General features: G+C 36.6%; 2 protein-coding genes across 2 annotated transcripts in view; both read left to right on the forward strand.

Annotated features, from left to right (window-relative positions):
* The first annotated feature begins 1,167 nt into the window (after positions 1-1,167).
* Positions 1,168-4,085, forward strand: LOC117574436 (uncharacterized). The gene is made up of 2 exons (XM_052006536.1): positions 1,168-1,390; positions 3,567-4,085. Exons 1-2 carry the CDS (start codon positions 1,177-1,179, stop codon positions 3,734-3,736), a joined length of 384 nt encoding a protein of 127 aa, XP_051862496.1. The 5' UTR covers positions 1,168-1,176; the 3' UTR covers positions 3,737-4,085.
* A 12,519-nt stretch (positions 4,086-16,604) lies between these two features.
* LOC117574286 (mucin-17) overlaps positions 16,605-18,609 on the forward strand; it is a 37,121-nt gene continuing 35,116 nt past the window's right edge. Inside the window, exon 1 of the mRNA XM_034258037.2 lies at positions 16,605-17,174. The gene's annotated coding sequence lies outside the window, so the exon portion shown is untranslated. The remainder of the gene's footprint in view (positions 17,175-18,609) is intronic.

Genomic DNA, 18,609 nt, shown 5'->3' on the forward strand with positions numbered 1-18,609 from the left:
GTCCATTATACCCAATTGTTAAATCCATGTGCAACTTATTTAAACACTCATCGCAATTACTGCATATTTTTTGCATATTTTATGCACTTATTTGTGTTGAGTTTAAACATTAAAATTGCTCTTCACTGTAAACGATATTTTCAATAGCGTTTCGCAGTTTGAGTTTTTGAAAATTAAATGCAAATTTAATTATGGAACCATTCTGGTCGCTTCTCCCTTGCTTCTCCACACAGAAATGCAAACGAGCTCGTGGCCTTGAGCGTTTCAGGTATGCAAATTTGGGGAAGAAAAAATTAAGGTATTTGCAGCAAAAGTTTTCACGCCAATTGCCAAACTTGTATAAATAGAAGTTGTATATTGGTGATTTGACAAATGTTTGCATAAAATATAAATTTCATGCGGACTGCAGCCGCTTGAAAGTTGCCAAAATAATACAATGAGCTGGCTAAATAACTTCTAATTGTTGTGCAAATAGACAAGTTGAATTAGCATATTTATGCACGGGGGGGATGAGAAGTGTGGCGAGGGGGAAAGGGAGTTGATCAACCAACAGGTGCCAACAAACAACGAAACTAAAATGTGTTAAATCGCCAAACAATCAATTGTTAAACAAAACAACTGAGCTGCAGTCGAGTGTGCTCGACTTCGCAATACCTGCTACTACATTTTAAAATTATAAAATCAATAAGAAAACATGAGACAAAAGCAGAATAATATAAATTACTGTTTTTTTTTCCATTTACCATTTTTTTTAAATTTCAGGAAACAAAGAAAAGATTTTTTTTCTTAGTTTTCACTTAAGATCAGAAACCACAACAAGAAAAAAAATTAGAAATATCCGCTGCTGTATTAAAAAAATGTATAACGAAATATCAAATCAAATCAATATTTAAATAAAATCTAATACGTAAGGTCAAATTTTTAACCATATTTAGTTTTCACTTAAAACCAAAATTCAACAAGGAATAAAACTTAGATCCAAATATAGAACTTCATCTAATCACTTTAAAATAAGAACTGTTTAATTTGCAAAAATAACTTGGAATATCAAAAAGGGAACCCGATTCAAATTCCCGTTAAATCGATTGTTTCCACTAGCTTATCCGCTTACATTCGCTAGTTTGGTAATGGTTATGATAATGAACATTCAGTCAGTTTTGAGTTATCGCAGCTACCATGTGGATGCCCTTTGCTCTGAGTTGTCTGCTTCTCGCCTTCGCTGCGGACTGGACGCCAGCACTGAAGATTGCACCGTGTACCAATTCAGCTTATCCGGATTGCTTTGCTTACTGCAAGTACAATTGCCAGGAGCGTGGCAGAAGTTGTCTCTATCATTGCGAGAATGGCTGCGGCTGCGATGAATCGAGTATGATAATGCGAAATAACGGAGGTTGCTATCAGCTGATGCAGTGTTTGTTCGAAGAAGACTCCGCGGAGGAAACGAGTCCGATGCCGGAACCCGAGAAGCCAAAAATTGTGGAGAAGCAAAATGCGAATGGGGATAAGCGACTAAGGTCTTGGTTTTTTCCAGTTATTCTTCCTCCATTTGTTATTTTACCAACTAAGTTTCCTCCTCATTTACAACCTCGTTAGTGAAAAAATTTATTTTTCTTTGTCGACATAATTGAATCGTTTGTCGATTTTTAATTTAATTAAGAAAGAACGTACCATATTTATATTACTTAATAATATATAATACGAGTATGAATGTATATTAGTTATAAACAAGATTGGCTAATGTACAGTTGAAAAATTAACAAGCTGTAGTCGAATGTGTTTGTTTTTTGTTCCTAAAATATACCAAATTAATATGCCGCAAAAATAAAAAAAATATACCAAGGGCTTTATTAGCCAAAGCAACTTCGACCCGTAGTAAGAAATCGTTTTTTCCCATTCAAAAGTTTTTGTTAAACAACTTCTACTTTTCTTATGTGCTCGCAACCAAATTTTCTATTTCTAAACTTATTTTTGTTGTCACCGCTTTATGTTATCCCTTAATTTAATAAAAGTTAATTACAAATTTAATTATATTGAGCCTTTATATTTTTGTGACATATTTTTAATCGGAAGAAATTTTTAAAAAATAAATTTTTTTACCCGCTACCCATAGGGTAGAAGGGTATTATAACTTTGTGCCGGCAGGAAATGTATGTAACAGGTAGAACGAGGCATCTCCGACCCTATAAAGTATATATATTCTTGATCAGCGTCAACAGCCGAGATGATCTAGCCATGTCTGTCTGTCCGTCTGTGTGTCTGTCCGTCTGTCCGTATGAACACCTAGATCTCAGAGACTATAAGAGATAGAGCTATAATTTTTTTCGACAGCATTTTTTATGTTTGCACGCAGATCAAGTTTGTTTCAAATTTTTGCCACGCCCACTTCCGCCCTCGCAAATCAAAAAAATCGAATAACAAGCGTAAATTTAAACTAGAGCTGCGATTTTGAGTATGAGTCCTGAAAATTTAATTGCAATGAGATAAATATTGTGGAAGGTATTAAAGAAATACTTTTGTATAGACAAAAACACCTACTTAGTAGGGGTCTTAGTTGTTTTGGCCGACAATCTGGTACATTGTGCCGTCTATGGTATATTTTGAATGTTGTATTATATGGATACACCAAATATACCATTTGATATATTTTTAGTATTTTTGTAGCATTTTTAAGAAAATACCGCAATATTTTGCCCTTATTAAAAATGGGTAGCGGGTATCTCACAGTCGAGCACACTCGACTGTAACTTTCTTACTTTTTTTTTTGAGTAATAATAATAGTCAATAACATGTTAGAAAGTTACAGTCGAGTGTGCTCGACTGTGAGATATCTGCTACCCATTTTGAAAAAAAAGGCAAAATATTGCGGTATTATTTTCAAAATATACCGAAAATACTACAAAAATACTAAAAATATACCAAATGGTATATTTGGTGTATCAATATAGATTCTACTATTTAGTCTTCTATTTAAATCATACATTGAAAGAGAACTGAAATCTAAGATATGTATAAAAAAGAATTTCGATGATTGAAAAAACATAATTATTTAAAAAAATTGTAAGGTACAAAAATTGCAATACATCTTAACGGTTTGTAGCTCTATTTAGAATTCACTTTAAATCGAAACTCAACAAGGAATAAAACTTATATCCGAATATAGAACTTCATTCAATCACTTTAAAATCAAAACTGTTTAATTTGCAAAAATAACTTGGAATAACAAAAAGGGAACCCGATGCAAATTCCCGTTAAATCGATTGTTTCCACTAGCTTATCCGCTTACATTCGCTAGTTTGGTAATGGTTATGATAATGAACATTCATCTAGTCAGTTCTGAGTTATCGCAGCTACCATGTGGATGCCCTTTGCTCTGAGTTGTCTGCTTCTCGCCTTCGCTGTGGACTGGACGCCAGCACTGAAGATTGCACCGTGTACCAATTCAGCTTATCCGGATTGCTTTGCTTACTGCAAGTACAATTGCCAGGAGCGTGGCAGAAGTTGTCTCTATCATTGTGAGAATGGCTGCGGCTGCGATGAATCGAGTATGATAATGCGAAATAACGGAGGTTGCTATCAGCTGATGCAGTGTTTGTTCGAAGAAGACTCCGCGGAGGAAACGAGTCCGATGCCAGATCCCGAGAAGCCAAAAATTGTGGAGATGCGATATATGGGACCACCATCTATGGTGGTGACCTGTTATAAAGTTTTATTTGTTACAATTTGTAGAAGGGGTTAATATAATAGTTTGTCGATTTTTACTTTCATTTAGAAAGAAGGTAAACTATATTTATATTACTTAATAATACATAATACGAGTATGAATGTATATTAGTTATAAACGAAATTGGCTAATATGCAGTTGAAAAATTAACAAGTTAGAAAGCTGTAACCGAATGTGTCTGTTCTTTCTTCCAAAAAAATACCAAAATCATATGCCGCAAAAATAAAAAAATTTACCAAGGGCTTTATTAGCCAAAGCAACAACGACTACGTAGAAAGAAAGCGTTTTTTTCCCATACAAAAGTTTTTCTTAAACAACTTCTAGAATTTTTATGTGCTCGCAACCAAATTTTATATTTCTAATGTTTATTCTAAAAAAAAACAATATTTGTTGTACACTGCTTTATGTTATCCCTTAATTTAATAAAAGTTAATTACAAATTAAATTATATTGAGCCTTTATATTTTTGTGACATATTTTTAAACGGAAGAAATTTTTGAAAGAAATGTTTTTTGAGTAACAATAATAATCAATAACAAATTAGAAAGCTACAGTCGAGTGTACTCGACTGTGAGATACCCGCTACCAATTTTGAATAAAAGCAAAATATTGCGGTATTTTTTTCAAAATGCTACAAAAATACTAAAAATATACCAAATTGTATATTTGGTGTATCCATATAATACAACATTCAAAATATACCATAGACGGCACAATGTACCAGATTGTCGGCCAAAGCAACTAAGACCCCTACTAAGTAGGCGTTTTTACCCATACAAATGTATTTCTTTACTACCTTCCCCAATATTTATCTGATTGCAATTAAATTTTCAGGACTCATAAATACTATAGTTATTATTGTATACATAAAAATTATCAGCTCTAGCTCTAAAATTACGCTTGTTATTCGATTTTTTTATTTGCGGGGGCGGAAGTGGGCATGGCAAAACAACTTGATCTGCGTGCAAACATAACAAACGCTGTCGAAAAATATTATAGCTCTATCTCTTATAGTCTCTGAGATCCAGTGTTTCATACGGACGGACGGACAGAAGGACAGACGGACAGACAGACATGGCTAGATCATCTCGGCTGTTGACGCTGATCAAAAATATATATACTTTATAGGGTCAGAGATGCCTCGTTCCTCCTGTTACATACATTTCCTGCCGACACAAAGTTATAATACCCTTCTACCCTATGGGTAGCGGGTATAATTAGAAATATCCACTGCTGTATTTAAAAAAGTATAAAGAAATATCAAAACAATAAGTAATGAAGAATAAATACAAGAAAATAATTTAATTTAAATTATAAATGTTAAAAGATTAATAATGTAGGCAGTGTTTCGCCGTACTGATAAAAAAATCAATATTTAAATAAATTCTAATATGTAAGGTCAAATTTTTAAGCATATTTAGTTTTCACTTAAAACCAAAATTCAACAAGGAATAAATAATCCGAATAATAATAATAATTATATCCGAATACAGAACTTCATCTACTCACTTTAAAATAAGAACTGTTTAATTTGCAAAAATAACTTGCAATAACAAAAAGGGAACCCGATGCAAATTCCCGTTAAATCGATTGTTTCCACTAGCTAATCCGGTTACATTCACTTGTTTGGTAATGGTTATGATAATAAACATTCATCTAGTCAGTTCTGAGTTATCGCAGCTACCATGTGGATGCCCTTTACTCTGAGTTGTCTGCTTCTCGCCTTCGCTGTGGACTGGACGCCAGCACTGAAGATTGCACCGTGTACCAATTCAGCTTATCCGGATTGCTTTGCTTACTGCAAGTACAATTGCCAGGAGCGTGGCAGAAGTTGTCTCTATCATTGCGAGAATGGCTGCGGATGCGATGAATCGAGTATGATAATGCGAAATAACGGAGGTTGCTATCAGCTGATGCAGTGTTTGTTCGAAGAAGACTCCGCGGAGGAAACGAGTCCGATGCCGGAACCCGAGAAGCCAAAAATTGTTGAGAAGCAAAATCTGAATGGGGATAAGCGACTAAGGTTTCTGCCTTGGATTAAAGATATCATTAATGCTGCTATTCAATCTGCTACACCTCATCCTTACTTATAAACAACATTAGATAATATGCAGTTGAAAAATTAACAAATTAGAAAGAAATCGTTTTTTCCCCATACAAAGATTTTCTTAAACAACTTCTACAATTTTTATGTGCTCGCAATCAAATTTCGTATTTCTAAACTTATATTTGTTGTACAATTCTTTATGTTATCCTTTAATTTAATAAAAGTTAATTACAAATTAAATAATATTGAGTCTTTATATATTTGTGACATTTTTTTAAACGGAAGAAATTTTTGAAAGAAATGTTTTTTTGAGAAATGATAATAATCAGTAATAAATATATATAACTACTAAGTTGACTTGCTTGTTTTATATAATTTACTAAAAAATATTTAATTTGCTCGGCAAGCTTATACACTCATACTTTGTCTTTTCGATCAGTCAGTAAGTTGTCATACCCTTTAACCCCACTTTACCCGGTATGATCATAAAAAAAAACTACAGCTTGGTTGATCGCTGGAAAACGAAAGGGGCCAACACAGAAATTTACACGTTTATGAAACGATCTCTACACGCGACAATCATCAATCATCCATCATCAATTGGAGACACTTAACAATGGCAATTTACAGTTTGCTTTTTTTTTCGGGGGGCGCACAAACTTGACCCTGAAATGCAATCACAAACAGCAACAACAACAACAGACAATAAAATGTGACTCCACCCACAAAACGGGACAATTGCAATTGTGTCTCTGTCACATAAATATTATATATCGAAGTATGTTGCAATTTGCATTTGACCCTCACATTGCTACCTGTAATTGTTGCCTCTTGTTCGCTGTTGTTGTTGTTGTTCACTGTTGTTGTTGTTGTTCACTCTTGTCGGTTGCTTTCATTACACAGTTTGTCGCATTTGTACGTGCCTTAACGCTTTTTTTCGGGCTCGTTCGTTTGGGTTATTAATTTTTTGCCATTATTATTATTTGGCAGCTTTTCGGTGCCTTAGCACCTGGTTTGTTTGCTGCTTTTGCTGCTCAGCTATCTGGCTGCTTGCATCTTGGCCAAAAGACTCAACGAGCCGTGTAAACAGCGTGAGAATTTTGTTACTCAGATTTATCAACAAAAAAAACAACAAAATCGTTGTTTCTTCTTTTTCTAGGTATCTTGATTTGATTCCTCAGAGTTTTGTTTTATTTTTCCTGCCTGTTTTTTTTTTTGTTTTTGTTTCTAGCAATTTCCGCAGTTTGAACTCTGATTGTTCTACTTGTCATCATCCCCCTCATACAATTTGCTGGCAAATAAAGCAAAACTTATTACAAGAGAAGGAGAAGAAGAGCAGGAGGAGGAGGAAGAGACAACAATAACACACTAAACAAACTTCAATGAATGTTCTGCAATTATGTTCGATGTGTGCGTGTAAGTGTGTGTGTGTGTGTTCCAATTCCAAGCGTTCTTTTTGGGCAGTTGAGTTGTTGAGAGGGAGAAAGCTGCAAGTTAAAGCTAAAGGGTCCCGCTTATCGCCCAGGCAATCGCAACTTGTCTCTTTTATGAGTTACTCACTTCGACTAATTGGGTCAGACAGAGAGCGAGTGAGAGAGGGACGGATAGAGAGACACAGACGATGTCCAACATATTTTCAAATCAAAGATGCTAATTTTAGTTGCTGCTGTTTGCTGGCTTAGCTGTTGTTTTTCGGGCCATAAACACGAGCCATGTCCATAAATAAGGCTATTTAATTTTGGTTAAACTACAAAACAACTCAAATGTGGGCACTTAAATGTTGATTTGCTGATTTACTAATTTATTGCAAGGCGTGGTGCCATTTTAACGACTGCAATGGGCAGCCAAAGTTTCTCGTTATTGTTTTTGTTTTTGTTTTTGACAAATGCAAAGCAGGCGCCAGTTTTGCATAGTTTAAGCCAAAATTATATATGGCCTCACATGCATATGTATTAGAGTATGAGTGTGTGGGTGCATATGTATATATTTGAGTGTGTGTGTTGTGCCCTTCTAAAGCACACACAACTAAGTCCTTAGCTAGAACGAACAGCACTCGAGGCAACCATTCATTAAAAAACTGACTGGGCGCCTATTTTATATGCACTTTGCATATGCAACTACTTGTTGTTGTTGTTATTTTTTGCTTTATCCGATCTGTTTTACTAATTCGTAGCACATTCGAGGCGCCAAACCAAAAAGTTGCCCCCCCCTCTCCCCCTTCCTTTGCCCCCTCGAAACGTGTGAGAACTTGGCAAAAGTTGCAAAATAACTTTAGAGGCGATCACAACTTAGGGAAAAAGTGTGTGGAAAATCAAAACAAGAATGAATCATGAATGATAATGCCGCATATTATGGCTGCGATTTAACAGTTAAGCTAACAGCATAAAGTTGCTTCAAGAATGCAGTTTAGAATGGGTTTCAAAACTTTCGACTATAAAGTTGTTTGGAGAGAGATTAAAAACGTATAAAGAGATTTCTTCTTCGAATTTATTATTAAAAGTTATTGGTTTCGAAAAGTCCAAAGTATTAGCCAAGTAATTGAATTGTTTGTTAGTCTATGAGAAGAGAGAGAGATTTCTTTTTCCTTTATATAGTTTTGGATTACAAAAACTCAAAGTATTACCTAAGTAATTGAATTATTTTGTGAGGTATTAAAGTGTTTAACGTTTTCCTAATAGAGAAGAGCGAGATTTCTAGTTCGTTATTTTATTTCTGGCTTAGAAAAGTCAAAGTATTATCCAAGTAATTGTTAAGAGTGATTAATAATGAACAGAACGATTTCTTTTTAAAACACTTATTGTTACTTCAAAGAAGTCAAAGTATTATCCCAGTAATAGAGTTATTTGTTTGTTGAGTTGTTTAGAGCGATTAATAGAATTAAAAGAGAATTCTTCTTTGAATATTAATTTGATTTTGGTTTAGAAAAGTCAAAGTATTAAGTTAATCTATAGAAAGAGATATATTTCTTCTTCGTATATTTATTTTTGGTTTATTATACAAGTAATTGTTTAGAGATATTAATAAAAAAGAGAGATTTCCTCTTCACATATGTATATGGTATAGAAAATTCAAAGTATTATACAAGTATAGAAGAAAATAACAGACAGATTTGTTCATCATTTGTTTATTTTTGATTTAGAAAAGTTTAAGTATTATCTAGGTAAGTAAGTGTTGATAGCGAATAATAGAGAAAACAGATATTTCTTTATCGAATTCATATTATATTATAAAGAAGAAGAGAGATGTAGAGAAAGATTTCTTCTTTTCATATTTAGTTAAGGTTTGGAAAAGATTAAGTATTAATTATTAATCCAAGTATGTAAGTGTTCATAGCGATTAATATAGAAGATATTTATTTCTTCTTCGAGTACATTTTATGCATATTATTGGATTAGAAAAGACAAAGTATTATCAAAATAGAGAAGAGAAGTAGAGAACGACTTCTTCTTCTCTTTAGGTTTAGAAAAGTTTTAGTATTATTCAAGTAATTCTTTATAGCGATTAATCGATAAGATACATATTACCTAAGTAGAGGAGAGAAGTTGAGAAAGACTTATTCTTCTCATATTTAGCTTAAGTTTATAAAAGTCAAAGTATTAAACAAGTAACTTAATTGAATTATTTTGTGGGGCGTTTGCTACTTAGTTGAAATCCGATTAGTTAAATAAATTGTTTTAAAATTGTTATCAGCTTGGCTTTAATAGTTTGTGATGCCAATTGGGATTAAGTGCTGGCCATTGAAAACTAATTGCATTTAGCCATGTTTCCCAGTCTCCCTCGGCAATGAGACGAGCTAGAAACGCGGCTCATAAGTAATGCAGTCGGCGTAGGCCAGTTAGATGTTGTTGTTGTTGTTGTCGGTTGTTGTTGTTGGTTGCTAGTTGTTGTTGGTTTTAGAGAGACTACGATGTGGCAGGCTTTTGTTATGCACGGGTTGTGGCGCTTGTCTGGGGCACATTAAAGGCGCATGAATGGCCTGGCAATAAATATTACGAAAAAATTCGCCTTTGTGGCATGCTAAACGTGCTGTAACAACAACAATTGCGACACTAAGCCACCATAAGCCTATTATTTAATTTGCAGAAAGCAGACGTCGGCTACAGTCAAGGGTAGAGAGAGGGGAAAGGGGGACGGAGGGTTGTGCAAATGAACTTTTAAAGCGCCCGTAAAGTAGACAACAGAAAAGTTTTCAAGCAAGTTCGCGAAAAGTTGCAAGGAGACAAAAATAGACACAGACATCGACATCGACATCGGCATAGATACGGAGAGATGATGAAGCGAAGATAGAGAGAGAGAGGAAGACGTAGACGGATGTGGCGATGGATGGACATAGGACTGGAGCATCATCAGTCATCACCCTCGCTGTTTTTCTAGAGGGTTGCAAAACGCACAAAAACAGCCAGAAACAAGAACAACTTTTATTTTTATACCCGCTACTTATAGGGTAGAAGGTATTATAACTTTGTGCCGGCAGGAAATGTATGTAACAGGTAGAAGGAAGCATCTTCGACCCTATAAAGCATATATATTCTTGATCAGCATCAACAGCCGACACGATATAGCCATTTCCGTCTGTCTGTCCGTCTGTCCGTATGAACACCTAGATCTCAGAGACTATAAGAGATAGAGCTATAATTTTTTATCGACAGCATTTTTCATGTTTGCACGCAGATCAAGTTTGTTTCAAATTTTTGCCACGCCCACTTCCGCCCCCGCAAATCAAAAAAATCGAATAATAGGCGTAATTTTAAAGCTAGAAATACGAATATGCTATATATCGAATATATATCGATATACTAAATATAACACTTAGTATATTTATAGTATTTTTGTAGTATTTTGGTATATTTTGATACCGCAATATTTTGCTTTCATTCCAAATGGGTAGCGGGTATCTCTCAGTCGAGCTCACTCGACTGTAGCCTTCTTACTTGTTTTTTCTGTTTTTCTGTTTGGGCAAATACACAAGCTACAGATACTTTTGGCAAACAGCAACAACAACATGAACGAGATACAAGAGCAATTCGTTACGGTCAGCTACAGATACAAATAAAAGATACAAATATAGAAACAACTACAAAACTACAACCGAAAGCTTAGAGTTACGTATAGACACATCCTGGCTGCCTGCCTGCTTGCCCCCATGCTGCATGCCACTTGGCAACAGCATAAAACTTTGATGGCTGTTGTCCTGTTTTGTTGTTGCTGGCCGAAAAGTTAAGAATTTTCACAAAAATCAATTTACCGAGCTACACTTTCATGTTAAATCAATTGAACTCAAGCGTGCGAGGACTGTCATTGACATGCTTCCAAGCCTCAACCTCAATGGGATAGAGACAGCACTACCGAGAGAGAGAGAGAGAGAGAGAGCGAAAGAGAGAGAGAGACAGCTAGCCAGGCTGTCAGATACCGTTAGTACTGTGTGTTGGCTTGGCCCATTGCCGTACCCATAGTTTATCTCACTAACAAGGCTAATTGGTCATGATGCTTGACTCGACGCGATGCGACTCGACTCAACTCGACTCGAATCGTCCGAAGCCTGGCTGACATTGCCACACGCCACACTGCCACTGCCACAACAGTTGCTGTTGCTGTTGCTATCTACTGCTGCTGCTGCTGCTTCAGAGTTCACGTCCACTTCCATGTCCATGTCCACGTCCACCCACCGACGACACGCGGTGACACCTGTCACATCACACAATGAAAATCACTCGACGTTCTTCCCTCTCTCTCTTCCTCTCTCTCCCTCTCTCTTGACATTCTACTACCTGCAAAAATATTGCCGCTTTACAACCAACCTCCTCATTGTCGTCATCGTGGTAGTTGGCCAGCTATTTATTTAGCTGCTGGCCATCGTCCGTTCAGTTGGCCAACTACTACCATGATAATAATGATCATGATGATGATGATGTTCACTATGTACAGGGGCAGTCAGCATTTTTGTTGCTGAAAATTTGAGTATTCAATCAGCTGGATAACTGTATACCCAATAATACTTCATACAATGCTATGTAACTTCTAATGGTTCATAAAATGAAATGCAAATCCTTTGCGAATCGTCGCTGTAAATTAGCTTTAAGTGTCTGCTACTGTACTGTAAAAAAAAAAGAACTCAGCTCTTTAATTGTAATTCGAAATTGAGATAGAGAGAGAGAATGCAAAGTAGCATCGTGAAAAGCTGTTCTTAACGCATTTCTTAGAGGAGAAAAAGAATAGAAAGGAGTAGAAAAGTCAGGCAGAGGATTTAATTGGAAGGCGTGAATAGTCTTTGGATAATAACAGTTCTTATGAATATTTACTAATTTAAGAATATTGCAAATAAAACATTACTCTTAACATCATAATCATAACAAAGTTGTAGCTATCTAGCTAAGATTTTAGATTATGCAAAATGTTGTATAATTTTAATAAGATATTTACTTGAGATAATTAACTATAATCAATGAAAATACTAATTAACATATTTCTTTAAAATTTGCATCATGGATTAGTTTAAGTTCCTAAAGAAAATAAACTTCTTTAAAGAAAATAAACTTTAATTCGTATAATAATAAACGGATATTTACTTTTTATGATTTAACTATAATCTATGAATATATTGATGAACATACGTATTTATATTTCTCATAAAAGTTTGCTTAAATACTCCAATCTTTAAAAATAAACCTCTGAACAGCTGCTTAAAAATATTTTTTAACATTTCAAACTCAAATAACGAATGAATGTTTGAGTTTTTAATTTTAGGAAATATTATTAGCACTTTTTCAGATAATTATTTTTAAATATTTGCGAATTTGAGCAAACTTCAAATTGTATAAATATTTATTTCAACACACAGCTTCTTCAAGCATCATATTTCTGTTTAAGTAAATAAACAGATGCAAACATGAAAATAGATTTATTTCAATATTACACAATAAAGTTGTAGAACTTTAAAGTTCTCAAGAATAATGAATGCATGAATCACAGCTTTGAAGTGCTTCTGTAGTCGATTGAGCAGCTCAAAAGCAATTTGCCAGAGCCAACTAGTAGTTTAACAATAAGCCAAGTTTGTGAAGTGGCCACTTCACAAAGCATTTGAAGGGCTTGATCTCACCTTGCAATTGGTGGCAACATCAATTGGACCCTGTTTCAGAGGGCAACACAGCAACACAGCAACTCAATTCAACTGGCAAACATAACAAAACACTAGAAATGCACTAGCCAAGCGGACAACCAAACAATACATAAACCAAAGCCACCCAACCAACAACCAAGCCATCGATGGCTGGTTGACCCAACACACAGCTTCCCTCAGTCATTCTCTCTTCTCCCACTTCTTCTTCTGCTCCTTCTTCTTCTTCTCTTTACTGCTGTTGCTGCTGTTGATGTCGTTCATTCAGTGCTCTCTTTTGCATGTCCGGCATTTCGCACCAATTGTTGCCATTAAATTTGCACGTATAAAGCGAAAATGCCAAAAAATATTGCACGACAACAACGGGACCAGAAACAGAAACAGAAAGAACACAACATAATACACACACTTACAAACAGTGCTACACACTTACACACAGCAGTTACATACAACCGCACAAACTTACACACACACATACTGTGAGGACATACATAGAGCAGAAGAACGACAAGCGACAATGCCGGCAACACGTAGCCGGCAATCACTAGAATTGGCATGCTATAGAGTAAGGGGGCTGCAGAGGGGGGCGGGTGACGAGATTTTTTTTTTTTCTTTTCTTTTTTTGTTCTTTCTCTAGCAGACTGCGACAAATTGTATGCTCAAATGTTTGACGCGCGTCGGCGCAATGCGTTTGGCAGCATCCACCGAAGTAAACGAAATGAACGAAGGACAAAAACGAGACGAGACGAGTCGCGACGAGTCGAGTCGAGTTGAGTTGAGACCAAAAATGGTCCAAAGGATGCCGGCAAAGCGGAAATGTTCAGTTCATTAGCGAAGCGTGCGCGTCGTGTAACGGACGTGGTTTTGTCCGTACCTCAATTTGAAGTTGTAAGTCGCGTACTTTGTTGTCGTCGTCGTCTTCGTCTCGCAAGTTCTTTGCTTTGTTCCTGACAACTACAGAACAGAGCCAACTTGGTGTGTGAGTTGTGGAGAGCGCGCGCGCGACGTCGAAGCGAACGAAACGAACAAAGTCAGCGCCAAGTCGCCAAAATAGACAGACACAAGTGCAAAAAAGAGCAGAAGAAGAAGACGAAGAAAAGAAAAAAAAAACGAAGAAAAAAGAAAAGAAAAGCCGCAAAATTCGCCAACTTCAAGTGTAATTAAATAATTTAATTAAATCAAACAAAAGGCGGCTAAAAGAATTTTGCAAAACAATTCCGCGTGGATCCCACTGCTGTCTGGCTCTGCTGTGTTTCTGGCCAGTTTAGGCTGTTTACTAGCTATAAGAAAGGTCAATAATCAGCTTCGCACAACGCCACACACAACAATAGTTACACGCCCCCCTCCCCCTCCACTAAAAGAGTACACCCCTCAAAAGTGCTCTCGGGCGGGACGTGGGCTAAACCGGTTGGCTCGTCTCTCTTCTTAGTTCTTTTTGTTTTTTTTTGTTTTTTTGTCGTCTTCGTTTTGGAGTGCGTGCGATGCCATGCGAGTGTCCAAATCAGCCAGCAACGAGTGCTGCTTAATTAGAAACGGCGCTGGCCAACACCTGTAAAAGAACACAACACAGCACAGCACACAAAAAAAAATACTAAAAAACATACTCCACACTTATAAGTGTGTATATGTATTTGTTAAGTCTGCAGCAGCAGCATTAGCTTGGAACAGAAACCGCAAAGCGCCGCTTAATGGCCAACTGACTGACTGACTTGTGTAGCTTAAGAATCTGCAAGCAGCGAGCAAGCGAGCGAACGCAGCATCTTCAACATCAACATCACCATACCGTCATCATCATCTCCATATCAATCAACATCATCATGAGTAGCAAGCAGCTAGCAGAAGTCTCACCAGCAGCAGCCTCGGCAACAGCCAAAGCAGCCAAAGCCAAAGCAGCGCGAATTCTTCGTCGTGGCCATGGCCAAGAACTTGCCACCGCCGCCGCCGTCGCCGCCAACACGAACGTATTGGCCAAAGAGCGTGGAGCGAGAGCTGCAAGTTGTTGGCCAAAGTTACATGGCAGCGTCTCCAACGCTCAGTCTCAGCCTCAGCCTCAGTCGCTGTCGCTGTCGCTGTTCGCGTCGCTGCCTCGGCCTCGGTCGCTGTCGCAGCCTCTGTCTGCTGAGCCGGCTTGCGCTCTCAATGTCATCGAGGCGTCGCTGCCACAGCGCTGTTGGCGTCTTCTTCGCTGGGGATGCAAACTTGCTGCTGGCTTCGGCTTCGGCTGCTGCTGCGAAATTTCTTAAGCTTAAGCGTGATGCATTCTTGCAATCCATTGGAAATACCAGCGCTTATTCATTGACCACAGTGCAGTCGACGCATGACGTTAATAGCGTCAACGCACAGTGGGCACAAAGTTCTAAAAGCAAAGTTTTTGACATAACTCAATTTTCTTTACATGGCTTGCGTATTAACTTTACGTAATGAGCTTGACTTAATTTTCTTTAGCGTAACTTCATCATTCTTGACTATGTTAAATTTTAGTTTGATTATTGCATAGAATTGTCCATCTATAATGAAGAAATTTTAGAAATTCAAGCATATCTACATATCTAATTGGTTGCTTATCTTTTATCTATCTTTTCTTTTCTGTTTTTTTAAAGACCTGAATTACCAAGTTGACCTTGTCCATAGTAAACGTATTTGCCATAACAATTACGTTTTAGACTATTGAACAGTGCCGTTATAATTTGAATTTATTTTTAATGGTACTTTCCAATAATGTTGTTCACTTAACTTTAATAGATATCTACGATAAGATTGTGCGCATTTTCAAACGTTAATATATTCCTTTCTTCTTAATTGCTATGTCTTTTAAGAACTGCCGAAGGCCTTCTAAAAATAATCTAAAATTATCAGCAGCATCGATTAAGAAAGTATTATTCTATACAATTGCTGATTGCATAATTTCTTCTTAAACTCTGCAATTTTAATTTATTTGTTTGGCTACTTTCCAAATCATGTACTTCACTTAATGTCTGCACAAATCTATGAAAAGAAAGTGCATATATTATATTAGCAATGACAATACATTCCGTTCCGTTCATTTTAATTGCTGGCTTTGTATCTTAATATTCGCTGAAAGCTATCTTATAATTTATGGTAGAAGAATCAGTAAATCGTTTTAAATAATTTAAATTTGCACGCAGTTAATTTGTTTATTTGTTTATCGTTTAATTTGTCGTTAAACAAAAGATAAATTTGAATTTGAATTTTAATTCACAATCGTTCAATTGTTTTGCTCACGGACACTGTGCGCCGGCGTCGACGTCATCGTCATCGTCGACGTTGTCGTTGTCGTCGGCGTGATCCACAACTTTGTAGCCCTGACTTTGTGTGTGTTTGCGGTGTCTGTGATTGTGTGTGCGTCTGTATTTGTATGTCTGTTTGCGTTCACGTGTCGCTGCCGCCGTCAACGTTAGCGTTGTCTGCTGGCGTCGTCGTCGTCGCTGTCGTTAGCAGTGTGTCTGTGTCGCTGTCTCTGCCTCTGCCGCTGTGTGTCTGTGTCTGTGTATGTGTTAAAATTCTTTTGCTCTCCACACAGTGTGCTTGGCGCTCTCACCGTTTGCTTTGGCTCGGCCCGGCTTCGCATGCTCGTTCGAAGCTGCTGCTTCTGCTGTTGCTGCTTGTTCGATGCTGTTGCTGCTGGCGTCGCTGTCGCTGTCGATGAGTTTTTCAGTAAAAGCCGCTCCGCATAGGCTATATAAATAAGCGCGAGAAGCTATTAGGTCCGAGTCTCTTTGAATTTTATGAAGCGGTTGTATCTTGGTGGTGCCTCCACAGCCAAGTCATCCGCCAACCAGCAACATCAGACAACAGCCAACAGCAACCAGCTAACAGCAACATCAGCTACTAACAGCAACCAGCAACATTAGAACCCTCGTGTTGTCATCGTCTGCAGCACAGCTTCAACTCAAAATTGTCAAATTCGACGACAGTTTTCAGAATTCACGAAGCTAACGAACTATATTGACACAGTGGATTATTAAAAAAAACATAATAAAAAATATAAAAAGAATTTTTTCTGAAATACTAAACGTGATTAATAAATTCAACATCAAGTTGAAAAAACTAATCAAATCAGTGCGCGAAATGTTTAACAGCATTTAAAAGGAATAAAAGGATTAAAAATAAGAAAACTGTGCAAAGTGCAAAACGAAACTAAAAAGCAATATTAAAAAATATTAAAACACAAATTAACAAAAAAAAAAAAACTGCAGACAAAAGTGGCAAAGTGTTGAACAAGAATTTATTCTGTTCAAAAAACAAATTGTGCTGTTTCTTGAGTGATAAAGGTGAGTTCCAAGTGTCCTTGCTGGGATCCTAGTCTTAAAATAAAAAATGCCTCAATTGTGTACGAAATGTGACAACGAAAATAAATTCCGAAAATACAAAATAGATTTTTGAAATCAAATTTAAAAGAAAAATTTGGGCAAATTAATTTGAAAAATTTCAAGAAATATTTTCTGAATACTATTTTATAAATTTGTGCTTCATTTCAAATATGAAATACTATTTTATACAAATTGTGCTTATAACTAAATAAATATATTTCTACAATTTGAATGCCGTTTGTCAATTGCAATTCCAATTAAATACAATATTTTTTTGCAATTAATTTGCAATTTAAATCAATGATATGCACTTGTAGAAATGTTGTGCAATGGATTAAACTAGTTTCGCATCAGCGACCCTAACTTGTTTGCCTAGATGATGACTCCCCATTAGTTAATAAAAGCTGTTTGCTCAACCCTTTTGGGCATTTTTTTAAATGCTGATTGAAATATTGCAAATAATTTAAGCTAAATCTGTTTGCTTAATTTTATTTGTCAGCCTCGAGCGGATTTCAATTAGTGTGCCGACAATTAATAAAAATTATGTATTGTTGCATTTAAAAGTAAAAAAAAAAGTTAAAAGCCAACGAGGCGTTAAAACGAGCAACGATCCAAAGAGTCGTGTAGTGAAGCCAGCCAGTTAATGCTCAAAGTTATTCATTCATAAAAAGAAAGAAAAAAACCTCAACGACGACGGCTGCTGCAGCTGTTAGCGCAAATTGCAAGCATTCATTCATTTACTCGTTCATTCATTCATTCACAATTGGCGAGGCGCCGCGGGCCGTTGCACAACAACGTAGCAGCAAGCAAGCCACGCGCCTCAGCTTCCAGCTCCCTTTGTGCAACAACAACAACAAAAAAAAAATAAAAATAGTTTTTCCTGGCTATTTAATTTATGAAAGGCCATTTACCGGCCACTTGCGAGGCAAGTGGAGTCGACTTCGAGTCCTGGCTGCGAAAAGTTGAAGAGCAATTCTAATTAGAATTTATGCCCACACCAACATTGTTTTTTTTTTCCTGTTGCAACGTGGCACGGCAACACGGCATCCTGACTCCATGCCGCGACATTTGTTATACTCGTAAAAACTAAAATTGCTCGCATGTAAAAGCTTTTAGTTGGCCATAAATAATACAAACTATGGCAGACCAAGCGAAAGGAAAGCAAGAAAAAAAAAGAAGAGAGAGATGGGAAAAAAGTGGCAACTAAGAGCCAAAACGATATATTTATAGTGCTTTCATTGGGCCAAAAGCACAGAGCACACACAGAGAGTTGGGCCAATAAAAAAATGCAAATAAAATGCCGCAATATGTGACCCTCGCTCGCATCCTATCCTCCCCTCCTCTCCTCTATTCTATCTATTTCTTTTTCGTTCAATATGCTGTCCGAAATCGAAAT

This window comes from Drosophila albomicans, chromosome 2R (genome assembly GCF_009650485.2).
Source record: "Drosophila albomicans strain 15112-1751.03 chromosome 2R, ASM965048v2, whole genome shotgun sequence".
Taxonomy (NCBI): domain Eukaryota; kingdom Metazoa; phylum Arthropoda; class Insecta; order Diptera; family Drosophilidae; genus Drosophila; species Drosophila albomicans.